The sequence below is a fragment of the Clarias gariepinus genome, chromosome 6, assembly GCF_024256425.1.
Source record: "Clarias gariepinus isolate MV-2021 ecotype Netherlands chromosome 6, CGAR_prim_01v2, whole genome shotgun sequence".
NCBI lineage: Eukaryota > Metazoa > Chordata > Actinopteri > Siluriformes > Clariidae > Clarias > Clarias gariepinus.
In genome coordinates, this window is record NC_071105.1 from 23,681,871 (window position 1) to 23,696,236 (window position 14,366).

A 14,366-nucleotide genomic window follows, 5' to 3' on the forward strand; every position below is an offset into this window, starting at 1 on the left:
TATTTCTTCTAAATTCACAATGTAACTATTGTTATTTAGAGTGTAACAACACATCACAATAACCCAAGATCATGTAGTATTTGCAGAGCTTTAATAATTCTAATTAACAAAATGCTAATACTTTGTACACAAGATATGTTAATGCTTTGGCTTAATAGCATTAATAAATCAGTATCTGGTGGAATAATAACCCTGATTTGCAGTTACAGCTTTCATGTGTTCTGTCTCTCCACCAGATTTTCACATTGCTGTTGGGTGACTTTATACCACTGTTTCTGCAAAAAAGCAAACAGCTCAGCTTTGCTTGGTGATATATTAATATATTTATATTTATATGTTTATATTTATATAGCACTTTTAACAATGGTCAATTGTCTCAAAGCAGCTTCACAAAAATAAAAGAAATTCATTCAAAAAAAAAGAAAAAAATTGTGTACATGTGAGAAAAATGTCTAGATAATAATGAGATGAATGAATGAAATGTCTCCGATGAGCAAGCCAAGGGTGACGGTGACAGTGGCAAGGAAAAACTCCCTGAGAGGCAATAGGAAAAAACCTTCAGAGGAACCATACTCAACAGGGAACCCATCCTCATTTGGGTGATAACAGATAGAGATGATATAACATCATGTGTGTTATGCAGCTGAAAGTACAATATAACAGAAATTCTTTAAATTCCAGTCCAGTTCAGCATAGGGATGAGTCAGTAGGTACAGAGGGCAGATGGGGTCTGGATCACTGGAAGCACAGGAGCAGCATGTGTAGCTCCAGTCATCATAAAGCAGAATCTAGCTGGAGCTGGTCAATTCAATTAAATTTTATTTGTATAGCGCTTTTAGCAATTTTCATTGCCGCAAAGCAGCTTTACACAATCAAAAGAATTATTTCAGTTTGTATGAAATGTGAATTTGTATAAATCAAAATGGTCAGTTTGTCCCTGGTGAGCACGCCGAGGGCGACAGTGGCAAGGAAAAACTCCCTGAGATGGTAATAGGAAGAAACCGTGAGAGGAACCAGACTCAACAGGGGACCCATCCTCATTTGGGTGAAACAGAAAGCAGTAAATGATCTGCATTCATACAGTGTGGAGGGTGGGGGGCAGTTAAGCTATAATAGCTGATGTTAATTGATGTTAATATGGAGTCCAGGTAGTTATTGAAGACCCAGGTAGACTTGTAAGAAGTTCCAAACACCAGTCAAGGCCAGAACCATTTTCTAGGTAGAGAGAATCATTACAGTCCAAATTAGCAGTCACCAGACGCATCCCAGAGAGACACACGGGGCATCCATGTGACGAGATCTTCAGCCAGAAGCGGGGCACCAGGATGGGTCAGACAGGTCCGGAGGGCAGAGGGAGTCTGGATCACTGGCAGCTCGGGAACGACATGTGTAGCTGGACAGAGAGAAAGAAAAAGTGAAAGGGGGAGACAGGAGGATACAGGAAAGAGAAAGGGGGGGGGGGGGAGAAGAGGAGAGATGGCAGTTAGGTATGGTCACAGTCACACAATGTATAATGTGAATGTATATTAACTGTAGAGTGCAAGCAGAGACTCCGGCAGGACTAACTATGACAGCATAACTAAAAGGGAGAGCCAGAAGGTTACACAAACTACGCTACGTCCATGAGTCCCCCAGATCTGCTCCTTTGCCTAAGGCAAATCTATTTATAAAAATGCTTGGCTAAATAAATAGGTTTTTAGCCTGGACTTAAACACTGAGACTGTGTTTGAGTCCCAAACACTATTTGGAAGACTATTCCATAATTTTGGGGCTTTGTAAGAAAAAGCTCTGCCCCCAGCTGTATTTTTCATAATACACGGTACTGACAAGCAGCCTGCATCCTTTGTTCGAAGTAGGCGTGGCGGATCGTAAAAAACACTAGCATTTCGCTCAGGTACTGCGGCGCGAGACCATTTAATGCTTTATATGTCAAGAGTAGTATTTTAAAATCAATGTGAAATTTCACAGGGAGCCAATGCAGTGAAGATAAGATAGGGGTGATGTGCTCATATCTTCTGGTTCTAGTAAGGACTCTCGCTGCTGCATTCTGGACTAGCTGAAGCTTATTTATGCATCTAGCTGAACAACCAGACAGTATGGCATTACAATAGTCCAACCTAGAGGTGATAAAAGCATGAACTAGTTTTTCTGCATCGTTCAGCGACAATAAATTTCTTATCCTGGCAATATTTCTGTGGTGAAAGAATGCTATCCTGGTAATATTATCTACATGAGCTTCAAATGAAAAGCTGGAATCAATAATCACACCAAGGTCTTTCACTGTTGCATTTGATGGAACAGAAAGGCCATCTAAAGTTACGGTGTGATCTAAAATTTTACTCCGAGCTGTATGCGGTCCCATGACTAGAACTTCTGTCTTATCCGGATTAGGCAGAAGGAAGTTAATTAGCATCCAATTTCTTATGTCCTGCACACATTGCTCAATTTTAGTAAGCTGTTTTTTTCTCATCAGGTTTCGCTGAGACATGTAACTGTGTATCGTCAGCATAACAATGAAAACTAATACCATGCTTACGGATTATGTTGCCCAGAGGAAGCATGTAAAGGGAAAAAAACAGTGGACCTAAAACTGAGAACAGAGAACATGCAGAATAATCACCATTTAAGTCTACATACTGATAACGATGGGTCAGATAGGATCTTAGCCAGGAGAGGGCTGTACCCTTAGTTCCTACTACATTTTCCAATCTGTGAAGAAGAATAGCGTGATCAATGGTGTCAAAAGCTGCACTGAGGTCGAGTAATACAAGCATAGTTACACAACCCTGATCAGAGGCCAATAGGATGTCATTTATTACTTTAACGAGTGCTGTCTCTGTACTGTGATGAGGTTTAAATCCTGACTGAAACAGTTCATGTATGCCATTTCTATGTAGATATGAGCATAGCTGCTCCGCTACAATCTTTTCCAGAATCTTAGAGATAAAGGGGAGGTTTGATATTGGCCTGTAACTGGACAGCTGACAGGGGTCGAGGTCAGGTTTCTTAATTATTGGTTTGATAACTGCTAATTTAAAAGATTTTGGAACATAACCAATGCTGAGTGAAGAGTTAATTATTCTCAACAGGGGTTCTGTTATTGCTGGTACTATCTGTTTAAGAAAATGTGTTGGTACAGGATCCAATATACAGGTTGATGAATTTGCAGAAGAGATGAGTGAAATTAGTTCATTCTCTTCAAGGGGAGTAAAGTATTCCAGGTTCTGATCTGACATGGCTAGATTAACATCTGCATCAATTACATTGTTCGGTTTCAAAACCACAATTTTATGCCTAATATTTACAATTTTATTATTAAAAAAGTTCATGAAGTCCTCACTATTGCATGATGTTGTTGTGGAGATTTCTGCAGTGGTCTTATTTCTGGTTAATTTGGCTACAGCATTAAATAAAAATCTAGGATTATTTTTGTTATTTTCTATAGGAGTGGAGAGATATGTTGATCTAGCTACACTAAGAGCTTTTCTATAGTTCAGGATGCTCTCCTTCCATGCTATTTGAAATACTTACAATTTAGTTTGACGCCATTTACGTTCTAATTTCCGAGCGGTCTGTGTTAAAGTGCGCGTGTGATCGTTATACCAGGGAGCAAGTTTCTTATCTCTAATAATTTTTTTTTAACTGGAGCTACATTATCTGAGGTATAGCAAAATGTCGACTCTAAATATTCAGTTGCCTGATCGAGTTCTGTGGGGTCAGACGGTGATCTAATCGAGGTTGGGAGCTCTGGGAGATTACATGTGAATGTACGTTTCATACGGTAGCGTGGCGCTGTGCGTACATTATTAATGTGACACATTTGAATTGAGACAAGATAGTGATCTGAGATAACTTCAGATAGTGGAATTGTGAATAAATTTCTTATACTTAATCCGAATAATATTATTAAATCTAAAGTGTGACCTGCTTTATAAGTGGGTCCTACTACACACTGATTTACTCCTACCGAGTCCAGTATGGATCTTCCAAATTTTCAAAATGAAGATTAAAATCTCCAGCAATTAACACTTTGTCTACAGAAGCGACTAGGTTTGAGAGGAAATCTGCAAATTCACAAAAAAATTCAAGGCCCTGGAGGTCTATAAATGACAATTAGTGGAATCGACTGAGCTGACTTAATATAGTTATACACTTATGTTACTATAAAGAATTTTAAATGAATTGAATTTGTGTCCGTGTTTTTGTACAATAGTCAAATAGCTGGTCCTCCTGAAGGTTGGACTTTGTCTACTGAAGCTGGCACAGTTTCCAGATGCCTCAGGATGGGTAGAAAAGTACAGAACAGATGGAGAAAATTAGCGTAGTACTATATATATATATATATATATATATATATACACACACACAGTGGAACCTCGGATTACGAGTAACGCAGTTTACGAGTGTTCCACAAGACGAGCAAAGATTTTTTATAAACTTTTACTTGAAAAACAAGCATTTTTTTGGTTTACAAGCACCGAGTATCATGTTTCATGCATGCGCTTCTTGTTTTGACACCGAGCGTCACGTGATCACAACTGAGCCAACGTTTTTTCTCTCTCTTGCGCTGCAGAATCGTCTCCTCTGCTGGGTCCAAGTGCTTGTCTCTTACTGGTATAATCAACATCTGTGCACGCGTGTACTGTTTACTATAACACTGGACTACGTGTGTGTGTGAAACATATTTTATTATGTGTTCAGAAGCGCGTGTTTACAGTGCGTGTACTATTTCTTATAACATGTGTGTGCGCGCGAATAAGGCAAAAGAAATTGTCAATACAGAGTTTAAAAATCTATTTTCTTCCTCATCGCGGTGTGTTTGTAAGTGTGTGTGTGTGCGTACAGTAAGCATAATTAGACACTGTGCCAACTGTGTGTGTGTGTGTGTGTGAAACCCTCATTCACAAACACACACATGCGCGCACAGAAATGAAGGCAAGAGAAACACACTCTGCTCTCCGAAGAAACTCTGTCGCAAATCTTTTCAGAGGTAAGGTGCTGGGTAGTTCGTTTGTTTGTTTTACCTTACAGCAGTGACTCTATTAGTTTGCGCTCACACGAGTGTCATTAGCGATGTTTATTGCTTTTTTTTTTTTAGATAAAACAGTGTAGCGGGAGAGAGACGTTGATTTATGACCGCTGTTTACAGAAGTGTAGTCCAGTGCGGGAGATGCATTGTGGGTAATGCAGTCCAGTGTGTGTGAACGCGGATGTGAGATTAAAGTTAGGATATAGAGCCTGAGTTTTGTTCTTAAGTAGTTTTTTTAATTGGATTTAAGTGCAGGATTTACCAAAAAGTTTGTACTATAACCTGACAATGCAGAAAATAAAAGAACGGGCATCGACGAGTTTGTCCATCTCATCATTACATGAGCATGAATTAACGAGCTGTTACGCTGTCGCGAGCAACATAAAAAAAAGCAGAGAAGCTTTAATAATTTAAAACTGAACAGCAGTTTTTGCGTTAATGTGTGTGTGAGTGTGTTTAAACGAGAGAAGAAAGTTTTAATGTGTAAGATTGGGAGATAAGGAGTAAGAGGTGTAAGAGGGGGAGACAGGAGGGGCTGTCTCCCCTTTTAGCCTCACACACACACGCACACATACACAGCACTGCGTGCACAAAGAAAAAAAGCTAATCTGCCGGGATTTATTTTTTACTTTTTTGAAAGGTAACGTGCAGGTTAATTTGTTTTATTTTTACTTAATAATTTGTATTAATTCTTTTTATGTATTTATTTCTTTGGGCTGTAGAACGAATAATTTAAGTTTCCATTATTTCTTATGGGAAATTTTTATTTGGTTTACGAGTGTTTTGGAATATGAGCCCACTTCCGTAATGAATTATGCTCGTAATCCGAGGTTCCACTGTAGTACTTTTCTTGTCACTTCTTCTGTTTTAGTTACAAACAGTACTGTCACGACCTTGGTGCAAAACAACCTGCCAGCCAGCGTGTTTTTTTCATTATAATTAATAAATATTATATTATTGCCCACTCTGTGTACTAAAGTGATGATTTGCGAAGTTATCATTGAATATTAGTTCATTAAATATTAATAACCATATTGATCTGTTCATTTATCTAATTGTGTTAGTCTCGACATCGTTACGTTGGGTTCACTCCGCGTCTTCCTGGAGTGGAAAAGCGTTTAAACAGACAGGCCAGGATGGAGGAGAAGCGGCCAGGTGGAGCAGAAAGGAAAAGCACACGCAAGATGCTGTTTGTAACACTAGAGCACAAGAAGTGACAGATACAAGAAAAATACTTTAAATATGTACAGCTCTGAAAAAATAAGAGAGCACTGCAATTTACTGGAATGTCATCAAGAGGAGGATGGAGGGTCACAAACCAAGCAAAGCTGAGCTGTTTGCTTTTTTGCAGAAAGAGTGGTATAAAGTTACCCAACAGCAATGTGAAAAACTGGTGGAGAGACAAAACACCTGGAAGCTGTAACTGCAAATCGGGGTTATTATTCCATCAAATGCTGATTTATTAATGTTATTTAGCCAAAGCATTAAAAACAAATTATTAGCATTTTGTTTTATTTGAGTTATTAAGACTGTGCAAATACTGCATGATGTTTGCAGATGACATTGTGCTTTGTAGCGAGAGTAGGGAACAGGTGGAAGAAAATTTGGAGAGGTGGAGGTATGCTCTGGAAAGCAGAGGAATGAAGGTTAGTACATTTGCAGTACTAACCTGCAAAAGTAAGATGCAGTAAGATGGAATACATGTGTGCAAATGAGAGGAACCCAAGAGGAACGGTGAGGCTTCAGGGAGCAGAGGTAAAGAAGGTGCAGGGCTTTAAGTACTTAGAGTCAACGGTCCTGAGCAACGGAGAGTGTGGAAAGGAGGTGAAGAGGCGGGTACAGGCAGGTTGGAATGGGTGGAGAAAAGTTTTAGGTGTGTTGTGCGATAAAAGAGTATCAGCAAGAATGAAAGGAAAGGTGTACAGGACAGTGATGAGACCAGCAATGCTCAACAGCTTAGAGACAGTGGCACTGAAGAAAAGACAGGAGGCAGAGTTGGAGGTAGCAGAGCTGAAGATGTTGAGGTTCCCCTTGGGAGTGACAAGGCTGGATGGGATCAAAAATGAGTTCATCAGAGGGACAACCCCTGTTAGATGTTTTGGAGATAAAGCCAGAGAGGCCAGATTGAGGTGGTTTGGACATGTTCAGAGGAGAGATGGTGAGGATGCTGAGGTTTGAACTGCCAGGCAGGAGGTCTAAAGGAAGACCAAAGAGGAGATTTATGGATGCAGTGAGAGAGGACATGAAGTTAGTTGGTGTGAGAGAAGAGGATGCAGAGCATAGGGTTAGATGGAAGCAGATGATTCGCTGTGGTGACCCCTGAATGGGAACAGCCAAAAGACAAAGAAGAATAAATACTGCATGATCTTGGGTTATTTTAATGTGTTGTGATGTAATTTCTTTTAACTATATACACTAAATAGCAATAGTTATATTTAGAATTTAGGAGAAATATTGTCAGTAGTACACAAAAATGAAACAAAACTGTTAATCTCACGAACACATGCATCTGTAAAAATTTTTTTTTTCCAGAGACGTATGGAGGGGACAATAAGGCTGTCTGTAGTTTCTAAATTTATTTGGGTGCATAGGATGGCCTGGGTTGGTGTAGGATTTCCTAGTCTGAAATCGTGTCCCAGTCCAGCCCTGCCTTCCAATAAAATTCCCATAGAGTGCATATGTAGTCATATTTAGCCTGACAAAAAAAAAAAAATCCATCCTCAGTATTTTTATTCCATTTACTTATTGTGTTGTAGCATAATATTTTAAGTTGTTTGTTTATTAACAATTATTATTATTATTATTTTATTTTTTATTATTATTATTACTATTATTACTATGATGATGATGATGATATTATTATTTGGTTTATAAATGTCTATTTAGCACCTAACAGGAACCATCTTAGACGCAATAGAGGGCTCTAAAATATACCTTCTGGTGGAAACGCTGACATCAAATAGTCATGGTTTTATTAGGGTTAGGGGTTCATACTGTACATAGGCCTACATATTCATACATACATGGATATCATTGCCACCACATTTTTATTAAGTTTCCGTGAGTTAATATGTAATAACTACCCCAAAAGCATAAGAATAAAAAAGATGAGCGAGCCATAATTAACACTGTGCAGCTTGTGACGTCAGACTCGGGTTGGAGACCCTCAATGAAATATCAGAAAACATTTTTGGCGCGACGAAGCCCGGTTATCATACACGAGAGGACAGATTGTCAATAAAAAAAAGGTAAGTTTACTATCTTGTTTTAAAAACTGTTATCTTTTTAAATTGCAAAACATTGGCCAATTAAACTAATCATTAATAGCTACATACAGGGCTGTAAATTACTGCATGTTGCTACTTTTTGTTGTGCCATAGCTCGTCCCAAAAATAATTTTGTGAAACAATATTACTGTCATTTTAGGACATTTTATGCCACAGAATATAAAAGCATAATTATAAAACTAGGCCCATCTGTTAATTAAAAAGGCCATTTTGCCGCGCGTGGCCTAATGCTCGCGTGCTGCAGAGAATTTTATAAAGATGGCGTCAGAACAACCGTGTGCGCATTTCAGAATCGCTTACTCTACCAAGATTAGGTTAATATGGGTTTTTTCGTCTATTTTATTGTTATTATTATTATTTAAAAATACATAATTTGTGTTACTAGCAAGCATGATCTAAGTTGGCAGGTGTAAAGTTGATTGGACACAATAAACAATGTGCTGCGTCATAAATTTAACATTGAAATATTAATCACTGCACTTTTAATTATTTGCCTTCTTACTATCCCCCACAGAATGTAAATTCATATCTGCGTACAATGTCCAAGAGGAAGAGAGTTCGTCCTGTGGAGGATGCCACTACACACAATCTGTCTGGCAGAGACAAACCATGCCTGGAGAAGAGTTCATTAACACTCACAAAGGTTAGTATGAGAATTTCACTGCTTCCTCCATCCCATTCCACAGGAAGATACTGGAGAAGATAGGGAATCGTACATAGAGTGTAAATGTAAGTACTTTAAAGCTATATTGCATTTAAAGTTGGGTATTGAACATATTCAGAACTGGTTCTGTTTTGTAAAAGAAACTGGAACACTCAGTTTCTGAAATTTCAGCTTTCTGTTGTAAAAGCAGTTTGCATGCGTACAGTGCTGGGAGCGGAGGCTGATTACCTCATGAATATCTATTAAGTAAAGGCACTATTCACAGTGACACTCACACAACCAGATTCCCACACTGGTCACCTGACACAGAAAGCACTCACGCTGCTGACCTCAAACAGGTCAAAGAGTTTGGATTAATTATTGTCTTTTTAGAAATGAGTCCAAAGTGTAACGAATGTGAAAAGATGATATCCTGCATAGGTGACTGTACAAGTACTGACAAACACTTCAGTCGAACACACAATCGTTCAGTGTCTTTGTGTGTTTGAGGACTCCTCCCAGAACATCCACATCACCAAGTAGGAGAGTTGAGGACTACTTCAACAGGAATAAATGATAAAGTGACTGAAAATATCAATTAACATTACATTTCAGATGTCCAGAATGATAAAGAATTATTTTTCATATTTCTTTTCATATTTATTTTATTAAATTAAATTACGCAGGAGTCATTAGCCAGAATTGGAACCAAACATTTCTTATAATACCCAATCCTAAATACATTAAATGATTTTATTTAATTAAGTACAGGTATTTTTAAGAGGATTCATTTTTGTTAGTAGAGTTTCTGTTGTGGGCTGTGCAACTGCACACAGCTTTTCACATAGGTTTAAACGCCACACATAGCACATAGCTTTTCACCTACGTTTAAACTTACCAGATGTTGGGAGAAGACTGTATGTCCCTTAAAAGGCCGGGTCATTTAAAAAAGAGCCTCTTAATGTCTACAGAGACACTTAATATTCAACACCATGTCATCTCTATCTCTATCTCCCTTGTGTTTGCTAGCATGTCTATTGACAAAGGATGCTTCATTCTTGAATACCGTAAAGGGTTACTTTCCCAAGAGGAGAGCCGGACAAGACAGAATAGATACAGTGAAACAGAAAATACCTTCTTATTTGATTTTGATTGAAATGGAAGACAATGGTGGTAAGTTTTGTGAATCATTTTGACTGACTTTTTTTTATTATTACTTAATTGAAAGAAATTTTATGTTTTTTCCTCTATCCAATTTTAGCATTGATGCCTCAAAAGAAGATGGTTCACTTGGCAGACTAGTAAATGATGAATACAAAACCCCTGATTGTAAACTGAAAATAATAGGTGTTAAAGGCAAACCACATTTGTGCTTGTTTTCAGTTAAGGACTTAGCTCCAGGAGAAGAAATATCATACAATTATGGAGACTCAAACTGGCCTTGGCGTACTCTGGTAATTAGGGCTCTATTTAATTTGGGTTGGTATTGGATTTGTTAGTTGTTTTGTGTTGTGATACCTAGTGACCAGAAAAGAACAACTTAATTTGTTTGTAGTCTGTCTATTAAATATTAATGATGCAGTATTGACACAGCGTTACATAGTGCAGACATAAACTTTTTCTTGTTGAAATGGCCTATCAATTTTCAGAGCAGGTTCTCTCTTTACAGATGAACCGATCAGTCCCTCGCAGTGATGAGAGCACACCATCAGAGGAAGATACCAAAATGAGCAAGAAGCCAACTGAACAGGTAAATATCATTGGTTTAGGTCAAGCTCTTGATCTTCTGATAAGGCACAACAGGCCTATTAATCCAGTAAATTTTAAATGTAATCTATTTCAGTATTGTTTAATAGATTTATTTTTACCAAAATAATTCCTGATTTTTTCCTGTGACGACGTTTGAGGATTCCACGAGTGTGTGTGTGATGAGAGCCTGTCCACTGTACAGTACTTACATTGATGTGGTGTGAAACGTGCCGTGTGTGTGTGTGGATGTCCTGATGTTTTTCCATTATGAAATTAAGAGTGTTAATAGAGTGTTTGTTGTAATTATGGGCGAGTGCTGTGGGATCCGATGGAGTGTGTTTTGCATGCTTTCACATACGCTACAATTGTAACGAGAGTTACAAATCCAATTGCCTTTGATTATCTTTGTTTATGGTTGTTTTTTGCCCTGTTTTAATGTGTGTGTGGTCTTATTTAATCAGATCGGGAGTATTGTATCTGAATCCAGGCCTTCTAAGAGTGACCAATGCATCGACTGCAACAGTGACCCTGCATTCACAGCTTCTGACAAGATGGAGAACCATTCTCAGGTTAGATGAGTGATGTAGTAGGATGTGCCAAAATCGTTTTCCCCCTCCCCCAGAATCCCTAAATCCCCCATGAGACCCAAGTAAGAGGGGAATTTGCCCCCAGTTAAAAAAAAAACTCAAATCCAAGCCCTGATTGTCATTTTTACTTTACTAAGTGAATTCTCTTCTTCTCCCCTTCCTCTCTTTACCAAAGTGTTTGAGGATTCCTCAAGTGTGTGTGTGTGTGATGAGAGCCTGTCCACTGTACTCACATTGATGTGGTGTGAAACGTGCCATGTGTGTGTGTGTGTGTGTGTGTGTGTGTGTGTGTGTGGATGTCCTGATGTTTCTCCAGTATAAAGTTAATATAGTGTGTTCCTCACAGGAGCTGCTGTTCTCTCTTTACAGATGAACCGAGCAGTCCCTCGCAGTGGTGAGACCCCGCCCTCAGAGGAAGAGACACGCCCTCCTACCAAGCCAACTGAACAGGTAATGCCATGCTACATTAACCAAGCTGCAATCAAGTAAATAATAGATTTTTTTCCCACCATTTTTTTAATTTTTAACTACCTATTTATAAACCACAGGTACACAGGTTTGTTTCCCGCTTAAACAGACTAAGAGAACATCATGATAAATGTGCTCAACGCTATGAACGATTGTTAACAACGACATATGAAACTGAAAGAGGGGTGACTGGTTACACACAGAATGATGAATCTGAGGTAAGCGCTATTATTTTTTGTTGGTGAGGCATCAAAATGCCTTTCCATATTCATATGCTTAATGTTTGTCCTAGTGGCATTTAATGTTATGTTTTCCCTATAGATATCTTGTGAGGAATCTGCTTCTGACTACAGTGATGAAGAATATGTCCCTGATTTAGGCTGTAGCTCATCAGACAAAAGTCGTCAAAGTAAAGAACTAAATACATCCCATCCTGAGCCAGAGACGAGAGATGCTGTAGAGTTTAAGAGTACAACAGACATGAGTACAAGCTCTTCATATAACTGTTCTACATCAGTGACATCAATGCCTGCTAACCAGCAAATGAATAGATAGAAGAAGAAACAATAGTGTGTTTATTGTAAGAAGCCCTTCTTTAAAATCGCACGTCACTTGGAGTTTGTTCATCACAACGAACTTGAGGTAGCTCAGGCATTTAGCTTCAACAAAAGGTCAAAGGAAAGAAGAGTGAGATTACGCCTTTTAAAAGGGAAAGTGCCAGAACTCCAAAGTAAAGGATTGGATGCTATAACAATAGACCCTCAAGGTAAATATAATTGTGTAATATAACTTTTAACACAATAGGTAATCATGATTAGTTGTATTTCATAATAATGTTTATTTTGTAAAGTATTAGAAGTGTTGTCAATATTTTCTAAAATATCAAACATTCACAGGTAATTTAATATAGCAGCAATATATAAGTTTAGCTGCACAGATTTTTGTAACAGGCTGCATCAAGACAAGGTAAGTAGAAATGGTGTACATTCAAAACTTTATACTTTTGTCTTAATCAGGTGAAATAGATGTGTCCAGTGACAGTTCCAATGATGAGGCAGATCCAGAAACTTGCTGTAGAAGTCAAGAGTGTGAGGAGCATGTGAATGGTATGTGGGTTTATTACACCATATACATTTTCCTTTCTCCAGCTCTGCCTTTACTGCCTTAAAAGTTATTGTACATTTCAGCGGTTACATGAGTCACTGTGATCTACTTTAAAATTGTTGCTTCCCTTTTCCATTGTTAGCAGGCAACCTGCAAGACAAGGGACCTCGAGAGGAAGGACTCAAAGTATCTTTAAAAAAAAAAGGCCAAAACGGGTAAAAGAGAACATAACTCACTTAACCAAAGTCTTTGCCTCTGCTAATCTTTGTCTGCTTTTTAAGTTAAAGTCATAAGAATACAACACTTATTCTAAAGAGACTTAAGTGCAATATTAAAGGGGTCATATGGTCCTACATGCACTCTTTCAACCTTTTTGAGCTGAAATGTGTGTTAGGAGAGTGTGTACACAACCACTCTAGATCGTGTTCCTTCTGAGAACTACAACCCGACTTAACCCGTTATGGATCAGGCCTCCGTGAGTCCTGTCCGTGCTGATTCTGAGTTATCTGGATCTTTGATGCATTATCTACGAGACAAAGGGTTTACCTATGTTAAGAAAGGTGATTCCAAACCTGGTCTTTCTAAAAGACGGCGTTTGGATTTGAGAGTCCTCATTGTTCTTTTCAGCCAGTGAGGCCAGAGTCTAGTACTCCAGCTCCATCTGTCAGAAAGCCTAGATGGTATGTAAGTATTGGTACCCAAACTGATTTTAAAGTGTCTGTTAGTACACAGACTAACGAGACAGCTACTGTTAGTACTCAAACAGATTTTTCTCAAGCTCCTGTTCCTTTGTTAAATCGTGGCATTTCTGCTTTTATTCCTCTCACTGACCTTCCTCTCGGTGTTGTTTTAGCTCAAAGAAGGTTTGATAATGTAATTTTATTTTTGTTGATGCTTCACCCTGGCCCCTTATGTTTTTGTGTTATATGTTGGGCTTTTATACTCTGTATTTTTATATTATTACCATGTAGATACACATTTTTATTCTGTATCTACTCTTATTAAACTATATTATTCATAAGACTGGCTCTGTGTCTCAGATTTTTCCCTGCTCTTTGTTTGCTCGTACCAGCCTGTGCCCGTGGCGCTTTGCACATATGTTTTAGGGAAACTCCCGATCCTTTTAAGTTTAGTTTCGAGGACATAATTTATTACATAGGTTTCTGTGCACCTCGCTAGCTTCTCTCATTGTCTGTTTTTTTCTATAACCTGGTCTTGCGTTTCTTCTATGTCTCTCTCATTACCTTAGTTTCTGTTTATCTGCATGGGCAGTTTTCAGGTATTTCCCAAGCTCCTGGTAACGCTGTTTCTGACTTGCTCCTGTCCTCTCTTTCTGCTATAATGGTATACTTACAGGCCTTTTATATTTCTGCCTGCATAAATATATATTAATTAAAACATGCTTACATGAATATACGTTGATTAAAACATGCATACATATTTGATTAAAATATGCTTACATATTCACGATGAATGCGGAGTGTAAGTTAACTTGCACT

General features: G+C 38.3%; 1 protein-coding gene across 1 annotated transcript in view; it reads left to right on the forward strand.

Annotated features, from left to right (window-relative positions):
- The window catches only part of LOC128526425 (uncharacterized), a 44,220-nt gene extending 30,899 nt beyond the window's left edge, over positions 1–13,321 (forward strand). Inside the window, exons 4-7 of the mRNA XM_053498252.1 lie at positions 10,609–10,709; positions 11,170–11,277; positions 11,665–11,745; positions 13,262–13,321. Coding sequence (XP_053354227.1) covers positions 10,609–10,709; positions 11,170–11,277; positions 11,665–11,745; positions 13,262–13,321 — 350 coding nt within the window. The remainder of the gene's footprint in view (positions 1–10,608; positions 10,710–11,169; positions 11,278–11,664; positions 11,746–13,261) is intronic.
- The last annotated feature ends 1,045 nt before the right edge of the window (positions 13,322–14,366 follow it).